This window comes from Oreochromis niloticus, linkage group LG11 (genome assembly GCF_001858045.2).
Source record: "Oreochromis niloticus isolate F11D_XX linkage group LG11, O_niloticus_UMD_NMBU, whole genome shotgun sequence".
Taxonomy (NCBI): domain Eukaryota; kingdom Metazoa; phylum Chordata; class Actinopteri; order Cichliformes; family Cichlidae; genus Oreochromis; species Oreochromis niloticus.
The window spans coordinates 29,712,333-29,732,503 of record NC_031976.2 but is presented as its reverse complement, the minus strand read 5'-3'; the positions used below and the strand labels follow the sequence as shown (position 1 = coordinate 29,732,503).

Below are 20,171 nucleotides of genomic sequence, written 5' to 3'. Positions count from 1 at the left end.
AATAAACAATTGGATATGCAAAGGAGGATTCTTGAGTACTGCTCCACAAAATATCAACAGGGAGGTGCAAAAAGCCTTTAAAGCCACTCAGGCTGAAAATTGCCAATTAAAAGAGGGAAGAAAAGAAGCCATGCAGCGCATCAAAGAGATGTTGGCCAGAAAGTTCACAATGTGCAGCAGCCTGTGTGAGTATGAACTGAAAACAGAAAAAAAGCAAGATGTTATCATTGTACAAAGAGGAGTGTGATGCTGACCACATTGCTTGAGGTGGATGGAAAGGAAAAAGTTGCTGGACAACCAGCAGGAGGGCCAGTTCAGAGGCTGATAATCCATTTAGCGATTGCCAGGAAGAGGTAAAAAGGCGGCAGTGAAATACTGGACCTGGACACATGGGCTTATTGTAAATGTTCAAAAGAGACAAAACCTTGATCAGGCGAAATCCAGGATGCCACAGAAGAGCCTGAGTGGGGGTGACAGAAAGAGAAAAGAAAAGAAATGCTTGCATAGAAACTATAAGAAACATGGCCTGGATAAAGAAAGTCACGAAAAGAAATAACCTAAAGGAAAGCAGCTGAGAAAGAGAAAGAAGAAAGAATGGAAGAAGGACAAGAAACAACTGACAAAAGTCAAAGTAAGCAGTAAAAGAAGAAAAGAAACAGCTGAAAAAGCAAGAAAAAGAGGCAAAGAAGACAAAAGGGGCAGGGGGAGAAAGGGAAGAGTGGCAACTGGATTTGAAAGAAAAGCATGTGATGTCTACAGGAAAGTGAAAGCTGCTGATTCAGCTCAGGCTGAACAGGGGGTTCCTCTTCCTTTTCCTTTCTCCATTCTCCCAGCTTCATCTTCTTCACCCTCACCTCTTCAACTTTAATGCACTGCCAGCTCTGTCTTTCCTTGCTATCTGTCAGCAGCATCATTTTATCGTATCTAAAGCACTGACAGACCAATATTTTAGTGTCTTACTAAATGAGGATTCAGACATGATAACCTCAAATCTTTGAAATAACTGTCACTGATTATTTTGTTAGAGCAAACAGTTCCTGCAGCCCTGTACGCAGGCACGCACGTCTTCACTGTCCTGTACAGACTCTGATTTGGACTCACTTGTTTCTGAAGGAGTAACAGGAGAAATGGAAGGTTGAAATGTGACTCAGATTGTCTGCTGTGAGACAGTCGGAGGAACAGAACGACAGGACTGCTGCTGAGGAGGAGGAGGAGGAGAAGAAAGCGGCAAACAACAGCCGGAGAGATGAAGCTTTGAGCATGGTGGGATTGATGAGGTTTCAGCTGTTGTCCTGGAGAAAATTGAGGACAAATATAAGCTGCACTCATGGCTTGAATATTTTATCATTTAACTAGAAACGCCCAGCATCCCAAACATAACATCTGTTTTTGGTTTGTTTTCCTTCTGGCAGCTTCATTTAATCACATTATCAAAATAAACTTTTACTCTGTTGCTCTGCTAAAGGGGGAAATATTCCCCAAGTACACCATGCTTTATTTACAAAATTCAAAATCTGTTAATCGCTCTCAACTATTTTGCATTCGTTAGACTGATAGAGACAACCGGAAGCACAGCTTAAAGGCTGGAGGAGGGTAAACATCCCAAAAGTTGTCTTGAAAATATTCTTCTGAGACTCTTGGTAATTTCCTGTGCTTCCTTGTTACGCACTGTTGGCATTTTTATGACTTCCAATTCACTCATCTGTGTGGTATTTTATAATGAAGGCAGCTACAACAGGGCGTCTGTTGATGACAGCTGCTTTGTACTGTTTGGAAAAAAATGCTGCGTCTTCAGTTCATTAAGCCTCTGTGGCCATCTGAAGGCAGCAAACCATAAATGTGCTGTCAGAGTGCCGTAATATTAAGCACGGCCTTCCACTGCGTTTGTCTTCAAACACTCGTTTGGGCCTCCTTGAGATGACTGTTGTGAACTGGCACCGTGTACATGAAACTGAACAACTGTACGCGCATTAGACCGGTGGCTCGAAATCCTTCTAGTTATGCTGGAGACTTTGAGTTGTGTTAATAAATGGAAAATAGGCTGATATATATTCACCCCTTTATTACTTAAGCAAAGAACTTTTTACTGCAAGCTGCATCAGCTCATCCCCACAGCACTTTATTCTGCAGCTTTAAGCTCCTCAAGGATGCTTCAACACGCAGACTGCATGAGCTGGGAATCAAACCACCAACCTCATGATCGCGCCGTCCCGTTTTAACCTCATCTCTCTATGCTCACCTTCTTCTCTCTTCTTTTGCCGCCCCACACAGAACCTGGTTCCTCCAAGTGCTTACCCGTGGGAGATCGATTGTTGTGGTTTTCTCACTAACACTGTAGGGTCTTTACCTCACAACGTCAGCCACCTTGCTGTGAACTGGCACTATATAAATACAAGTGATTTGAGACTAAAAAGCAGTCTCAGAGCTACGTCCTCATGCTGGGATGCAAAATTCAGAACTTACTGTAAGTTCATCGTCAAATATCTAAAATTACTATTTTCTATTGAATCAGTTTAACAAGCGAATATCATGTGATTCGAATTTATTCCTGTATGCTGTTTTATCTTTTAATTGTATGTATGTAGATACCATCTGCTGTAAAGCTTGAAACCACTAATGAGAGTCTTGATATTTTAGGCCGCCTCTGGCTGTGTTGGCCTAAAATATCAAATTAAAAGTTAAAGAGGCTGTGCTGTGTTAGCTATGCCAGGGTTACCAAGAGAATAAATTTGCAAATCATCTTGCAGTGACTTGTGTTCTTCAGGCTGTAGAAAGCTGCATATGGAATCAAGCAAATTAGTGCTTTTGAATATCAGCTCATTCAGATATTTGTTTATTGCTTATTTTTGTCAGGGGGTCGTATACAAAAACAGCTCATATGGAGTCCATGCCAGCATCTGAACAGGGACTCAAACCAGCAACCTTTAGGCTACTAGTCAGCTGCACGGGCCTCTGTACTTGATTATCTGCTTCTTGCATTGATTAAGCTAGAACAGACCCTGCTGTTATTTTTGTTTCTATCTAAACTTAAATCCCTATATGTGATTTTAGATTGAGGCTCGCTTCCTCCAGACCAGCAGGTGGCGGTGTAGTTTTCATGAAGCCAAGAAGCAGTAGAATAAAAAGCAGAGGGAAATAAACAGGAAGTGGTGGATGAGCAACAGCACCCATGCCTGCAGGAGCTGTTGGGAGAGATGGAAGATGCAGAGTTTGATGATATTTTAGATGACTGGTTTATCGAGTCACTGAAAACGTGAGTAAACTTTTTACTTTGTTAGAACCGTCAAGTTTATATTTTTATTACTACTTGCTAACTAACATTACCAGTTTTGCAAAGCAAACTCTAACTTTAAGGCATTTTATCCTCCAGCAGCTTTAGATTGTTAATAAACACCGCAACAAAACGTTATTTATATGTACTTATTTTTATATTTAATTTATTTAAATTCGGCTTACGGATATCTCATCTAAAATTTAAATAAGCTCCAAATTGTCACCTTGTATTAGTTTATCTCCTACACTTAGCTTATTATTCGTGGTTTAAGATGTGTTATATGTGTGAATAGATTCATTTTCAAAATAAATTTAGTGAATTCGAGTTTCATAATCAAGACGAATTATATGATATGGTCTCTCGACTGTAGGAATCAAGTTGTAGGTAAAAAGAAAAATGGTCGCGTTGATTTTGTAGACAGAAAATATTAAATATCATAAATTGTGAATGGAGTCTGGTGTCGCGGTTAAAAGGCATTTGAAACAATGGGATAGTGTATCCCTTTATTGTCATTGTACATGTTCAACGACATGCTGGGTGCTCCACAGAGGCAGTGCAGGAAATCTAAATAGTTAGACAACAGGAATAAATACCAAACAGCACTACATACAAAGAAGAAGGTGCACAATAAAATGGACAATTTGCAAGGAGACACCAAACAACTTGAAATAAACATCAGGAATGCAGCTGTAGGGCTATTTTTGAAAGGTTTGCATAAGGCAGAGTGAATTTATATTTTTCTGAATTCCTTTAAAAAAAACCTTTTTAACTCAATATACTTTTTTAATCTTATAGAGTCACTACAACAAACATAAAGTGGGCTCACCTTCATTTTTGACTGTAGCGCTCAGCCATATATAAGTTCTGTCAAAATTGAGTTTCACTGTGTTTTATGATAAACTATACAGAAATTTTATTTTCCTTTAGGTACAAAGACCTTCATGTGTATCAGCTTGAACATCCCACCCAGGTCCTCGAGTGGACGTCAGGGAAGAGTAAGTTGATCTAATATTTTAAAATATGATGATGTGGGTTGAAAAACATGGTTCTGATTTTGCTGTTATAGAAGACAGCTTTTCAGCTCTTTTATTTATCAGCCAAATAATTTGTATTAATCAGTGTTTTTTGGTGTGTTTGTAGCGGTCTGTGTCGCAGGCTATAGTCAGTCCAAAAATGAAATTTTAGAACTTCGCTTGCCGCTGAAACTTCTCGCTGATGAAAATAAGGTAAAAATCAGGACATTAGTCCAAACTTTGAATTTATTTTTCTCTAGGAGGCGATTCAGATGTTACTCTGAACTTTTCCTGTTTGCTGTTGTGTTCAGAGTCTCTGCGCAGAGCGGGATTTTAAAGTTTCCCATGGTGGTTTCACAGATGGCCCGGTTCGCTGCCTCATACACATCCCTGGAACAAGGTGAGTTCAGACCAGTGCTGGATAAATTACCCTTATAAGTAACGTGTTACATTAAAGGTAAGGCCAGTCATTTTTGAGGTTATTTAATAGAAACAACTTCCAACAGGAGTATTTTGCAGCTTGTGGAGACCGCCACGTTCCTCCCCTGTATTTGTATTACCAGCTGCTAAGGACTTCACTTCTGACTAAAACTGTTTTATGCATGTGACAAAGGCAGAGGAGAAGAGAAGTCATGGGCATTCCTACGGTGCAGTGGAGCGACATTGAAATTCGTACCTGCAACTTCATACTCAAGATATGTTTGATCACCTTAGAAAAGGTCAACTTGACAAAAGAAATGAAAACGGGAAGGAAAGAGACAACACAACTGGCATCTTAATTAAATCAATCATCCTCTTCCTCCTCACCTCAAGCCTCATCACCCGATCTGAAGTCAGGGCTTTAACACAACAACAGCTGGTTATAAGTTAATATTATTGAAAATGTCTTTGAAGTGCATCTAATACTGGCTAACAGTGGGAAAAACAGCAGTGCAACCAACAGTTAAGTATATCCTTAATAACTCACCTCAGTATTGCTGTCATCAATCAGAAGTGAGCTTCTCTGACTTATTGGGCTGTACTGGACTAAGAAGCATCCACATCTATTTCCTCTGGAGGAGACTGTAAAACTTTTAACTGGTGGATGTTTATCACCCAGCATTGACAGCTGAGGTAAACAGTGGACTGACAGCCTTCCTAACAGAGGCAAAAACTCTTCGGCAGAGCCAGTCCAAACATGGCGTACAGTCTGTATCCAATGTTTTTGATCTCTCTTGGCTGACTAAAACATGTCTGTTCTACAGCAGCTACCATAGGTAGAATTATCCACTTTTAACAACTATATAATTTGGCGGTTAAGGAAACAACTCAGTTGACTACAGTCTACAATTTACTTCCATTATAAAGTAATCTGTTAGATTACAGCCTTATCTGCTGAGAAAATTAACTCCTTAACAATAATAAATACAACATTTCCTAAGCCCACGGCTGTATCCCAAGAAATCGGGGAGAGACAGAAACTTTGCAGATGCTTCAGGGTTTTATTCAGGAGCAGGAAAATGTAACATTTTAACAGTTGTTGATTACTTCTTTGAAAAGTACTTACCTGCTTATTTAAACTGAAAAATCAGCAGTAATTGGAGTACTGTTACTTTGTTTCATCAAACACTGGTTGTGACCCACTTCAGGGAGAGAAACTTGCTTTACTCTTTCCAAGGTTCTCTAATCCATGTGATGCCTTTTCCTGCACCAAACTTGGGTTTCAAAGCAATGAATGAAAAGAGTTCTCCTTCAAAAAAGGCATACTGAAAAGCACCCAGCAAGGCTAGAGCACAGAAATTATTTTATTCAGGTACTCTTTATATTTTCTACAGTTCAGTTTATTATTACTTGTCATGTATTTAACGTATTAACATACTTTTACACATTAGCAGATTTATAAAAGTACACAAGGTCAGTCAAGAGCAATTTAGACTATTGATGAACGGTTTTAAGCCTAAATGCTAAACGTACAATTCTTCAGTTGTCTAAAAGTCATCATAATTGTATTAAACTTGTTTAGACTAAGGAATTACTGAAAACAGTCACTAGATGAGCTGATAATGACAATAATTAACTTTCACAACTCATTGCACCAGAAGAGGTGACATATCGTACATCACAGTGCGATGCACAGTGTGGAGGGTCTGTGTTTTTTAGTTGTAGGTGGTGTGAGGCAGTGCTTGCGTAGATCTTTAGATCTGATGGGAAATGTGAGGGGACGATATAATCAGTAGCTTCGTAGCTTTTTAATTTAACGTTCTGTTATTTCGGCAGGTGTGCTGTGACCAACGACGGGCTGAGCTCCGACCTGCAGGTGTGGGACCTTGGAGGAGAAGAGAGCGGTGAGTTTGATTTCCCTGAAGCTCTCCTGCAAGACTGCATGTTTAAAATGCGTGTGACTGCACTCGGGGTCATTTCAAAGTACAAAAGTTAGGTACTTGCCTAAAAAATGTTATATAAGTGGAAAATAATGACAAAGAGAAATTTAGTAAGACAGGTCAGATAACCAACAATAAACCAGAAGAAAGCATAAAAAATATGAAATTAAACCCAAGAAAAAGAAATGGAATCAGATAAAATTAGAAGCTTAACAGCAGTCCAGTAAAATAAATTAAGACCAAGAACTAATTATGAATAAAAGATCACTTAAAACCTACAGAGTAGAATTTACTATCAGTCAAAAACTCGTGAATCATCGCTGTGATTAATGGCGATTTTCAGTGATATGAATTTAAAGTGACATGATCTGAGTACAAAAAGCACCAAATTTTCTGGGCATTCTGAGCTGAACGTAGTCATGTAAATGCAAAAAGGTTCTCACTTATGGTAATGTTTCACAGAGCGCAATAAAAAATATTCAAGGCCTTTTTAAATGTAACTTATCTACAGAAGCTGTTTTGAGACAATTCATTGAATGGATGAACCTTTTTTATTCAAGGTTAATGATTTAACTAGTAAAAATCACTGAATTATAACAGACTAGATCATAAAAGAAACTTTTCCAATTGAATTCAATATTTATTTATACTATTTTGGGGGGAATTTTTTTTTTTGCTGAAATAGATTGAAGTTAAAAATTGTTTCTGTTGTAGCCCAAAGAAGACAAAATAGGAGGGAATCTAACCTGAGAGAAGAGCATTTGTATCATTTCGTGCACATTTCCTGTGTTGAATTGTTCGCCAATAATAATTGAGACCAATTCTTGGACATCAGAAAGGTGGTCAGACGTCGACTGTTACAGGGTTCGCATTGATTCCTGACACCTGATACTTGTGTGTCTGACTTTGTGTTAATTTAAATGAAAGTAACGTTTAGACATAGTTTATCTCCACCAATTAATGCAAGTTAAAAAAAGATTTTTAACATGATTAGAGCAGTGAAGCCTGGTCTTGTGGGGTTTCACTTCATGTACGCTTTCAATTTCTGGCCTGTAATCATGTTTAATATGAGAGTTTGCTATTGTAATAGCATATATAGGAAGAAAATAAAGGAATAATGGGTCCCCTTTCCTGGTTTACAGCAAACAAGGTAAAGGGAATAATTATAAAATGTGGTGAGGCACTTCTCACAGTGTGACTGGTTTTCTTTTCCTTCTCGTCATCCATGACAGATGTGATCAGGAGAACAGGAAGTATTAAGGGAAAAAAGAGTGCTCCAGAGAGAGGCAGCAGGATCGCAGCTCGACCCTCGTCAGCACCACAAGTTCTTCACGGAGCTCAGATCAGCGACGTCCAGCTGACTGAACTCGCATCAGGAGAGTCTCTCTATAAACTGGGTAACCCCACATTTACAGTTATCAGTTTATCTTCATGCTCAGCTGTGAGCATGGAGACTATAAGATTGGTTTAGTTAGAGGTGAAAACTTAAGTAGAGGTGGTGCTTTATGCAGTTTTGTTAGACTGTTCATCTCACTGTTGTGAGATGTTTAAATTTGAGAAATTTCATAAATGCTTAAAAAAATTGGAACAAGAAAAATTGGGAGATATAGTCTTGCTTTTTCTCAAGAAAATATAATGTAGATTGAGATATCCTTCAGCATCCAGGGACTCTAATCGTGAATGGTGAGGAGGAAGATAAACACCATCAGCAGCAGTGCGAAAGAATTAAAGTGACTTTGTGTGGTTTGTTTTATGCTCAAAATCTAACTGTATTCTTACTTTTGGTAAACTGGTTGTCTGTCCTACTAATACTATAGTAATATAAATCATATTTCTAGTAAAGTTTTTATAATGAAAAGATAAAGTGTTCTTTGCATATCGTTTTTCTTAAAACCGTGTAAGTATTGAGCTTACAGTTGGACTGGGATACAATCACTGTTTGTGAAGGACATCTAAGATTTAGTTTCACATGAAGATGAAAAAAAGCTGCATGTGTTCCTGAGGAGAGCGAGGACAAAAGCTTTCTGTGCAGCCAGGAGATGTTTTCCTGCTATTCTTTTGTGCCCCCCATAGTAAGTTTGATCTAGTAAGAAAGGCTGAGCTGTGTTATGATGTAGTATTATGTTGTAGGCCGCCCACTGTAACCCCTAGGAAGATCTGTAAATTCCCATTTCTTTTCCCTGCTTATTTTATTTATTTTTCACACAAAAATAGTTTGCTGAAGCTCTGAGTGGAGGTCAGACTGTGGCTTTAAGGCCTGGGAAGACGAGTACAAGTAATGTCAGCAAACAATAATTAATGTTCCATGGTTCCCAAAAATTAAAAAATAGTTGGCATTAAAGAGAGAGCGTGCATCCATCCACCTGTCTGCTCCTGCGGTAGAGCATCAGAAGTCCATCCCAGCTTCCGTAGGCTGATAGGCAGAGTGCATGCTGGGCAGGTTGCCAGTCTATCACAAAAACCTTTCATACTCATTCACATCTATGGCCAATTTAGAATCACCAGTCACCCTAACATGTATGTCTTTGACTGTGGGATGAAGCTGCAGTATGTGGAGAGGCAGAGAGCACATGCAAAGGCCAGTGGATTCAAACCCAGGACCTCGTCACTGTGAGGCTGCACGGCGTGGAACGGTTCACAAAACAGAAATTGTTTTCATTGTTTTGCCAAAGTAATGTTTAAATTTCTTTCCTTAAATTCGTGCCAAATACATAAATAGTTATTCTCTGTCACATCTTAACTAAAAGAGTATTTTTTCTCTCCCTCCATGAAGCGTTCAATCCATAGACGCTAAAGTAGCAACCACTGCTTCACTGCACGCTGCATATTATCAAATGTTAGCAGTTTCCTCACCACAGTCCTTTCTCTGCTTGTTTCTGATCATTATGCACAGCCAGTGCACCAAAAACAAGGCCATCAAACGACCAGCCTGATGTTTTTGTTTCTGAGCACTTTGCCTGTAATTGTTGCAGCAGGAGGGCCATTAAATGCTCTTTCAGCTGGGGGTTTCCTCAGCTGTTCAGTTTCAAAACACTGATGTTCTAGTCATAAAACCATCTCTGCAGCAGACTGCAGAATGTAATCCCTCTGTAATGTGTTTTGAGACATTTTGCGTTGTTTTGTCCCGACAGAGACCGACTCAGCAGATCCTCTGAGTTCCTTACAGTTCGTGAGTGACACGGTTTTCCTCGCTGGCTGCTGTAACGGGAGTGTTTACGTTGCCGATACTCGGACGTCTGCTCCTCCTCAGCTTTCACATTCACCATCTTCGGACAAGTCTGTCATCTGGTGGACGGACGGTGCTGCACGTCCACATCCATCCAGCTGCAGGGTCATCAGAGTCTCCTCGTCTGGACAGGTGGTGATTTCAGACTTGAGAAATCTGGGAGGGGTGGGGTGTCAGGCTCAGCTAGACGTCCAAACACCAGGCCGCTGCAGCCAGGTCGATGTCAAAGTGTCGTGGGCTCCAACACTGGATGACTGTGTCTCAGTGTCAGGTCAGTCTATACGAACACAGTTTTTTCAGATGTTGATGTATTCTGTAAATTATCACGCTGAAAAACCCTGTTTTATCTGCATGCTGATTAACTAACTAATACTGAGTAATCTGTCACACTTCTTGCACAGATGTATATTATATGATGTTTCTGTACTAATCTCTGGATCTGCAGAAACTTCAGTTTTTAGGAAAACTACATTGGCTTAGCTCAGCTAAACAGTGATGAGCAGCATACTTGGCTCTGTTCAAACTAACACAAATTTAATTAGTGAGCTTTAGATTTGATAAATACAAAAAATGACATAACTTACAATTTAATTTCTTGACATCCTATTAATCAGGGTGTTTTTCATTGCTCACCTTGGGCTGCTGAATCAGCTTCTCCTTTTCCTCCACCTTTCTTTTCTTCTTTTCTTTTTTTTTTTTTTGTTCACCCCTCAGCTGTAAAAGGCTGATGGGGTATTGCTGTCACCCTAGTATGCGGGCAGGTGGACGGGCAACAACTCAAGAGTGAAGCTATGTAGTCATTCCAAATTCTGATAAACCTGTCTCTATTATTATTATTATTATTATTATTAGTAGTAGTAGTAGTAGTAGTAGTAGTAGTAGTAGTAGTATTGTTACCTTTTATCTCAAAAAGATTTGAAAGAGTAGTTGTAAAACTGCTAACTAATCATCCTCAGAGGAATGGCTAATTTGAAGAGTCAGGCTTCAGAGTTCATAATAGCACAAAAACAGCTTTATTGAAGGTTACAAATGATCTTCTTATGGTCTTTGACAGTGACTTAACTCTGTGCTTGCCCTGTTAGAACCTCAGTGCAGCGTTCGATACTGTTGACCATAATATTCTATTAGAGCGATTAGAACATGCTGTAGGTATTACAGGTACTGCACTGCAGTGGTTTGTATCATATCTATCTAATAGACTCCAATTTGTGCATGTAAATGGAGAGTCCTCTCCACACACATTATGGTGTTCCACAGGGTTCCGTGCTAGGACCAATTATTTTTTTTGCATTATACGTGCTTCCTTTAGGCAGTGTCACTAGAAGGTATAGCATACATTTTCACTGCTATGCAGATGACACACAACATTATAAAACACACATAGACATAAAGACCTGGATGACATCTAATTTTCCGCTCCTTAATTAAGAAAAAACTGAGGTTATTGTACTCGGGCCTAGAAATATTTGTAATATGGTATCTAACCTGACACTTACTCTAGATTGCATTACCTTGGCCTGCAGTAACACTGTGAGGAATCTTGGAGTTGTTTTTGACCAGGATATGTCCTTCAACGCACATATTAAACAAATAAATAGAACTGCTTTCTTCTATTTGCACAATATCTCTAAAATTAGAAATATCCTGTCTCAGAGTGATGTTGTGAAACTAGTTAATGCATTTATTACTTCTAGGCTGGACTACTGCAATTTGTTATTATCAGGATGCCTGGGCTTATTTGTGGTTCCTAGGGTAGAATGGGAGGCAGAGGCTTCAGCTTTCAGGACCCTCTTCTGTGGAACCAGTTCAGAGTTTGGATTTACTTTTAAGAGAAGGAACGATATGAAGAACTCTGGTTAGAGTAGTGGTGCTGTGACAAAGACCTGGATAAGAAGCAGAAAATAGATAGCTGTCCAATTTGGGTAGATTATTTTGTGGAATGAGTTTAATTGGGACCTCTGCCCAGAAGTAATTTGTTGTTAACATTATAAAGACCCAGCAGTAACCCTGTGAAGCTGTGATGTCAAATACTCATCTTAAAATTTAGCTTATGTTGATATTCATTATGCACTCTTCTATTAGTGGGGCTAAATAGAAGAGTGTCAAGTTTGAGAAATGGGCTTAGGGCAAAGAATTCAATTAAAATGTATCCAGTAATTACATCTTGCAGACTGAACTGACCAACTTAAAGCAAAAGATGAAGAAAACTCTAATTTCGTACTTTTTTTTTTTTTCCTTTTTCTTTTGATGAACAGCTTTGGCTGATTTTTCTGCAGGTATTCGTAGAGAAGGAACCTTTTTGATATTAAAGAGACCCTGTGACCTTTACTGTAATGCCACCTTCAGGACAAATTTGACATTTTCAGCCTCACTCATGGGGAAAATGAATCACCGTAGCCTTTCAAGGCCACTAGTTGGCCTTTGCAATATTAAAAGTACTATAGTGATGGGTGTAAATAAACCAGGCGTGGACACTGGCTCGTGCAGAAAATAATAGGGGAAAAAAATGTGTGTCACGCTTCAAAGAGCAGAAAATAACCAACATGTGTCACAATGTGGTGTGTAGGATAACATGGCCTTACCTCATTTAAGAAAGGAAAAACAGCCAAAGCAGCATCTATTTCTAGACTGTTGCTGCTAATGTAAACATTGTCTGATATGAGTACGTTCAATTTCAATGAGATCTGCCTTGTTAACTGCTCATTTAATGTTTGGATAAAGATTTTTTAAATTGTCTGTTAGGGTTCTCAGTCATCCAGGTCATCGTAGTCTAAGGAGCTTGGAAAGAAAGGCGTGTGGACTTCTTTAAGTTTTCTTGAAGACATTTCACCTCTCATCCGAGATGATTCTTCAGTTCTAAGAGCAAATGGTGGAGAGACCCAGATTTTAAGCCTTATGGGAGTGTCCGCAAGAGGGTCATGGACCCCTTATTGATCCTCTATCTAATCACACGAGCCAAGGTATGAAAACGGGTGTGGGTCACAAATCAGCCAAGGTTTCCATAGTGAAAACCTAGCCCATGTGAAATCATGTGATTTCAAATGGTCAAATGGCCCAGGACATGAGTGGGCGTTAAGGCGTCTGGGAAGGGATCTCAAAACTGGATTATAGATGGCAGACAGCTGGTGTCGTAAGCCACCGCCTCTGTTCAAAGATGGTCGCTCACAGTGGACATAAATGGCTTCTTTCACTCCTCTTTCAAACAATCTGTCTTCTCTGTCCAAAATGTGAACACTGGCATCCTCAAAGAGTGACCTTTGTCCTTTAGATGCAGATGGACAGCCGAGTCTTGCCCCGTGGAGGTGGCTCTTCTATGTTGTGCCATGTGTTTATGAAGTGGCTGTTTGGTCTCTCCAGTGTAGAGGTCTAGGCATTCCTCGCTGTGCAGTGCAGCGAGGAAAGCTCAGACCTCTGTATTTGCATCACGTCACAGTGGAGCCCCCAGCATGACTCAGGATGGATTTGCGGTTCTGTGTAGGATTATGGAGGTGCATGTGCGTACAGTCTTCCATGTGCGGAGGTTAAATGCTGACTGGTTGAAATGATTTGAACAGTCATATAAAAGCAAAGAAGACACGGAGGAAGTGAAGTGTTTTACAAACATGGCCTCTGAAATTACTAAACAGAAACATCCAAGGATTGAAAGGATGTACTGTCAGATTTAATTACTCATAAATTTCAATCAGGGTAGCGTTATTGAATTCTTCCAGCAGCAAAGCGCTGTGAAATGTTTTCATCACTGAGCATCAACGAGAGAATGAGAAATCTGTCATCGCTCTTTTGTAAAGGCTTCTGCTTGTGAAGGTCTTGTTTTCATACTTTTGAAGACGTTGCCACAGTGACCTCAGCCTTATAACGAATTAATTATGGACCTTTTTTAGCATTTCTGACCCTGCATGAGAGGCAGTGACATTAATACTGGTTTACAGCTCTCTTTAAAAATACAAATTAAATCTGTGAATCTGACGTGCAGCACAGTCGTGCAGACTATATGATTACCAGTAGAAAAACATTTCATTAGGTAAGCGACTGCAGTAGAGGCCTTCATTTGTGTGCTAATTGTAATTATCAACTCTGTTTATTGCAATCATATGTAAGTATAGTAATTTGTCACAAAAAGGCAAAAAACAAGAAGATTAAGGGGCTTAAAGTCTACATTCAACATGTGGATGTCTGCAGAAACAAACGTGTTCACAGTTTGTTAACAAACTAATACTAGCATTTCAAAGCAAGTGGATAAGCTAGTCATCAGTTTCTTGACTTCATAGTTGTTGAATGATTTGAAATTTTAGCACAATATTATTCTAATGAATATAAATGTGGGTCAAAAAGAAGCCTTTTAAAGTTTCTGCCTTCATCCTCATCAGGTTTCAGTGGCGTTGTTCAGATCTACAACACCCGTCTCTGGGGGGCGGAGCCGCAGGAGGCTCGACCGCTGTTTGAGCATCGCGGACATGCAGTTTCATCACAGCAGACTGATGACAGCGTCCCCACCTTCGTCACCTCCCACATCTGGCATCCCGAGCGGCCGCGGACGCTGCTGTCTGCAGCCTCGGATGGCTCCGTCCACGTCTGGGACTGGGTGGACCCGGATCGACAGGGTGGCAGCCCAACACCATGAACAAAGTGAAGATCCGGATCGCCTGGGACGAGTAAGATGATAGAGCCATGTTATAAATTACTGAGGCACTGCTCCACAAACTAATGTGGATCAGTAAAAAGGATCAATTGCTGATGCCGTGACTTTAAAACTTTCCCGTGAAGATGACATTACTTCTCGCCTTTTTCATGATCAAACTGGAATGTGGTTAAAGAAACAATTTAGAAGGAAAGCAAACTGATGGAAATGTGGAACTTGTTTCATGAGAATCAAACTGATCTTTGCCTTTAAATTACAGAAAAATTGCTGTTGGAATGAAGTCACAGCTGTTCGCGGCGACTGCTCTCATTTAGAAACAAATTGAAGCAGATGACTGTCGGTTTCGATTACACAACATATTTGTACTGCATTTTTTATAAGGTGATAAATGTTTGTACCTTGGATGGCTGGGTAACATTATAAGTGTAAGGATCGGTTAACCTAAGACACAAAGCAGTAGTGCTGCCGTGTTGGGAGAAACAAGTGTGTGACTCAGAACTACAAAACGTGAAATATGTTTTTATTGCATTAACTGTGTTGATGCTGTGAAAATGACACTTTGTTTACTTATCAGTGCAAATGTAACCAACAATCTGCTGTTTAGAGTCTGTCTTTTGGCCTTACTTTAACCCTGATACTGAGCAGCAGGGCCCCTGCTTTTATAAGCACTTAGAGCCCAGCACATGAGTACCGCAGGCCACCGATAGCTCTCAAGATGGACGACTGAAACAGTTTAAAGCTTTCTGCATAGATGTCTAAAGGTTGGCACTGACTCAGGACCAAAATTTGGATTTGGATGGCTATTTTTAAAACACTTTTTCACTTAAATAGTTCTTGCAGATAAACAGTGTTTAAAGATCATGAAAAACTATAACCTCTTTCCCTTTTTGCTCAGTCCTCATTTTGGTTAGACGATTTTACAGTTTGATTATTTCCGATTTTAGTGAACTGACACTCGAAACGCAAGGTGGAGACCATTTCCTCTGCAGACGGTGCCTCTGTTCAAGTTTCACTTCTGTTTTGCATTTTGTTTAGTCTCTCTTAATGACATTTATCTCAGCTACAACTTTCTGCATTTGCTGGAAAATACTGAGACTACATGGGCAAAAAAAACATTTTGGAAAGTGCATCTCCCTTTTTATAAATAGTTCCAAAATCTGAAAACATCTGTTGCGAGACGCCACATCCGTGACGCAGCGATGTAGCAATAACAGTGAGTGTGAACCGCTGAGCACAGATGAGGATCCTGAGGCCAGATTTTAGTTGAGTGAAGCAACTACAGCTCAAGTCAGGAGGGTTTTTCAGAGTTATTCCTGACTCATGTTTGTTTTCATTTGCAGAAAAATTGCAATTTCCTTTCAGAATCAAGGCCAACCTTTTTATTTAATACATTTTGTTAAAATTATAATATCATTACAGCAGGACAAATGCTCTTTAAACCTTTAATAGGAGGCATTTCAGTACTTAAGCTGGCATTAAACTGAATATGAATGTGATAAAGGTAATATCAAGGCAGAAACAACTAATTGACTAGAAGTATCAGACAAATTGAGGTTGCAGTTGCTGAACTATAAATTAGTTTCTAAATTTAGATGAATTCCTAAAACCTTTTTCCTCCTGACTGCTCTGAAACCCACATACCTGCTGAGCTCTCATCATTTGTTCCCCACTGAAGAGTCCACTGTCTTTGTCTCTTTGTACACAGAGTAATAAATCCTCAAAAATGAAAGAACACTGAACTAAATGCTGTATCAGTCAGTGTGCAAGTATGTGGTTTTTACTACCGTTTGATTAACGATGCCACGACTTTCAGGAGCAGCTGTGACAGGCACTGTATAGCTGCCATTTTCAGCATTTGTGTTCATTTGTACCGATCCAGCAGAAACTGCTGGTAATAATAAGTCAAAGCGGGATATCAAAACAACAAGCTGACAAAACCAAAGACCTCTCAGAGAACTGCGCTGACATTTTGAGTGGCTTTTCCATTCTGACCTTTGTTCCTTTTCAGCCTCCAGAAAAGCATAGCAGGTGATTATTAAAAGCCCAATAAAAGACATTCGCAAACATCACTCACTGCTGCTGCTTCCAAGGCCTCTGATGTCAAAAATGTAATTACTTCTTCTCTTGACTCTTTACTCCAGTGTCCACATCGCATTTAAAGGATGTCTTAATGTCTTGCAACAGCAGTGTTGCTTTGGCCTTTAGCTTTCCACAATTTACTGCCTCCCCTTTAATGTATCATGTAATGTTTGTAGCTTTAATGTGAAACATAAGTTCTCCTTGAGAGCTTTGAGTCTGAAATTACCTTTCTGACTCACCGAGCAAAGGGAAAATGGGAAAATGATCCACTGGCCAAGTATATTTGTTACTTGGCCTAAATAATAAATGACCTTTCTGTGTCACATGTACATTTGTTTCAGTGTATTTCATTGGAATATTAAAGTGTTATGCTCAATAAAAACAGATTTTTTGGTACTTCAAAGGCTGATGAGGGTACTGTCGTCACCACGTCAGGCAGGCGCGCAGGGAGTGTGGAGACCTACGTGTGTGAATGAGATGACTTGAGAACGAGGGGACATAACACCTTCAAAGCACTTAACTCACAAGATAAACTCCACGTTGTCTATGAAAAGAGTGCCCAAGGTAACAGTTTGGAATCAACTTGTTGGTGCAAAAATACAGTTTCTGTCAAAAAGCTAATAGCCAAAAATTTGGTTTGTGTGTTCTTAAAATCATTTGAGGAAATTGGACAAGTGGAGGACAATAATTATCTGCATCAGATGAACAGTTTGAACATCATGTCCTAAAATCCAGCAAAGACCTGAGAGATGTGTGTACTCTTCATCAAAGCCTCATCACAAATGCTTTCAGGGGAAGTGCGGCTCTCAAGAAGCCACTCCTAATGAATGGAAACTGGGAGAAAAGGCCGAGGTGCCAAATTGCAAAAGAACTGGACTGAGAATCAGTGGCAAAAGGACATTTTTGGTTCAAATGCTTATCAATATGTACAGAGGTGGTCAGGAGAGCAAGTGTCTGCAGCTATCTGTAAAACACAGTTAAGGCTCTGTCGTGAGCTGGGTCTGCTTTTTAGCCACTGGTGTTGGGGATCTTGTCAAAATTGATGGAATTATAACACCAGATTGTAATGCACCATCAAATAAAATCAATTTTTCAGCATGAAAATGACCCCAAACACACTGCTAGTGCAGTAAAAGCGTAACTGGATAGAGAACACAGTGGATTCACATCCTCAGCATTATTGAAGCAGTGTGGGAGAAGAAAAAAGGGCAGCTAACATCTACCAAAGAGCTTTTAATGTCATTTAAGAAGCCTGGAGAACTGTTCCTGAAGACTACTTAAAGAAATTACGAGAAAGCTTGCCCAGGGAGATTCAGATACCATTTATTTCAAAAGCCTGCTGAGAGAAAATGCACAAAACTCACAAATATTTTTCAGGAATGTTGGAAAACTTTTTCTCTTGCAGCGTTACAAACTGATTAATGAGAAAACCTCAGAGTAAACAACATGCCCTGAGCTAATAGTCATGGGAGTCAGTCTCAGTCTTTTAAGAACTTCTGACTTTAGAAATTTGCCTAAAGATAACTTTTGATCATTAGATTATTTTTATGACTATAGATTATTTATCTAAGGCAATGATCCTAGAAAATTTCCCCATCTGACTCCTCAGAGCTACAATTCCCTGATGCTCTCCCACAGGCAATAAAATGAGTTTTCCCTTTCCTTTTCCTTCTTTTCACCAGTGAACATCAAAGAAATGGATACAAAAGCAGGCAAAACTTAATTTCATACTTTACTGCCTTCTTTCTTGGCCGTTGAACGCATCATTAGACTCCCCTCGGACACCAACGTCACCAAATAATGAAAAATTGGAGCTCTGCCTCGAAGCGAACTCCAATTTCCTCCTAAACCTTCGTGCCTTCCATCAGTGCGCTACTCACCTCAGTCCCAGCTGAACAAAAAATCCAGTTTAAAACGCTACCAGTCTTTCAGTTCAATCTTAAGCATTAGTCAAACTATTTTTTTTTGTCCAGCTACTTTCTTTGCCCTTTACAACAACTTGGAAACGCCCTCTTACCCAACAGATGGCTCGTTCAGAGACAGCCGGCATCAAAATAAACCACGGAGCTGGCAGACGATTCATAAAGGATTCATCTCCACTTCACTGATTGCTTTCTGCCTCCAAAGTTGTACTATACACTTGTCTCTTCTGGTATCTTAGTGCCCCTGCTAAAGGTTTCATTTCACAACTTTCTCTACTTGACAGCATGTGAGAGTAAAGCGTTTGTCTCTCCCTGTAAGCGGCAGATCTGTGTCTCTGCTGCTCGACATCCAAATTCCTGTTAATACTTTTCCCCAGCAGCTCTCGAGCATATCGCAGTTTCATAACCCAGAGGCATGCTTTTTTTTTTTTTTTTTTTTTTTTTTTAACTTCTATCACTACACTGATAATAACAGCACTACCCACCTGAGGCTTTGGAGTGTGAAGAATCACAATTAACACTGAGGCTGTGGGACAGATTTTTTTTTTAATTCTCCTTTGACGTATCTACTGAATATATGACAGTCCTAACTGATCATTTGTCATTCATCAAGAAAAAAAAAAAACAAATTCTCGTTCCAGCTTTTAAAATATGGTAATTGCTTCTGGATTAAGATGTCATCTTGAGATCCGGGATGTGCGATTGGTGTTTTTCTGACATTTGAAGCGCTTATTTGTCACAAACATGGAATAGCTTTATCAAAATTGAAATCACTCATTTCTTGCAGCCCTAAAATTATTCTCAAATGTCACTTGAAGGATAAAGTAATAAAGATTTCCCTTTAACACCAAATGCCTTATAAATATAAATATAGTTGTAAATGCCTTGGCCAAACTAAATATCTTAAAATTACAGGTGTAAACAGAATGACACACAACAAAAATTTTGTCAGAAGATTTGAGAAATGCAGTTGTGAAGGTCTGAGAAAGTGAATGAATCTGCATTACAGCTATGTTCATCATTGTTTCCAAAGATACCATGACTAAATAATGCTGAACAGATGCTCTAAAAAATATTCATTTTCATTTCTTTCATGTTTAAAAAAAACAAACTAATACATCGGGCAATAATATTATACTGAAATAATAATATACTGAATAACACTGGTAGCAACAGCTACTCCTTTCTATGGCTTAGTTCACCTGCGTGTGGTATTTATGTCGGCTGTTCATCCGATAGCTGTTCATTATATTCAGTTCGTTATACAGCACCAAACTATACAACATCAGCTGCCTTGGGGCACTTTGTTTTGAAAGGCCCTATAATAATATTGGGAAAAACCCTAAAAATCAAACTACCCTCTTAGAGCAAGCACTTGGGAACAGTGGGAAGGAAAACCCCCGTTTAACAGGAAGAAACCTCCGGCAGAATCAGGCTCAGAGAGGGGCAGCCGTCTGCTGCAACCAGTTGAGGGTGAAGCTAGGAAGACAGGACAAGACAAAAACACAATTAAGCGCACAGTGGCGTGTAAACACACAGAGAGTGAACAAGAGTGCATCATGGGAAGCCCTCAGCAGCCTAAGCCTATTGCAGTGGAGCTTAGGGAGGATTCAGGGTCACCTGATCAAGCCCCAACTAGATGCTTTATCAAAAAAGAC

The 20,171-nt window shown here is 39.6% G+C and overlaps 1 protein-coding gene and 1 long non-coding RNA gene across 3 annotated transcripts in view; one reads left to right on the top strand and one right to left on the bottom strand.

Annotated features, from left to right (window-relative positions):
• Positions 1-3,101: 3,101 nt before the first annotated feature.
• wdr73 (WD repeat domain 73) lies at positions 3,102-16,920 on the top strand. The gene is made up of 8 exons (XM_003456431.5): positions 3,102-3,253; positions 4,202-4,269; positions 4,415-4,500; positions 4,599-4,687; positions 6,544-6,611; positions 7,880-8,044; positions 9,779-10,144; positions 14,241-16,920. The coding sequence occupies exons 1-8, from the start codon at positions 3,195-3,197 to the stop codon at positions 14,492-14,494; spliced, it is 1,155 nt and encodes a 384-aa protein (XP_003456479.1). The 5' UTR covers positions 3,102-3,194; the 3' UTR covers positions 14,495-16,920.
• Positions 14,409-20,171, bottom strand: part of LOC109204243 (uncharacterized) — a 20,907-nt gene continuing 15,144 nt past the window's right edge. For both annotated transcript variants that reach the window (XR_002063832.2, XR_003222242.1), the window contains exons 4-5: positions 19,872-19,992; positions 14,409-14,516 (exon numbers count right to left, since the gene is read on the bottom strand). This is a non-coding gene — a long non-coding RNA (uncharacterized LOC109204243). The remainder of the gene's footprint in view (positions 14,517-19,871; positions 19,993-20,171) is intronic.

What these genes read in the sequence shown, in the direction of transcription:
- wdr73 (XM_003456431.5), top strand. Translation starts at nt 3,195, where the DNA reads ATGGAAGATGCAGAGTTTGATGATATTTTAGATGACTGGTTTATCGAG. An exon ending in ATACACATCCCTGGAACAAG is followed by an intron (nt 4,688 to 6,543) that starts GTGAGTTCAGAC and finishes TTATTTCGGCAG; the next exon opens with GTGTGCTGTGACCAACGACG. An exon ending in AGAGTCTCTCTATAAACTGG is followed by an intron (nt 8,045 to 9,778) that starts GTAACCCCACAT and finishes TTGTCCCGACAG; the next exon opens with AGACCGACTCAGCAGATCCT.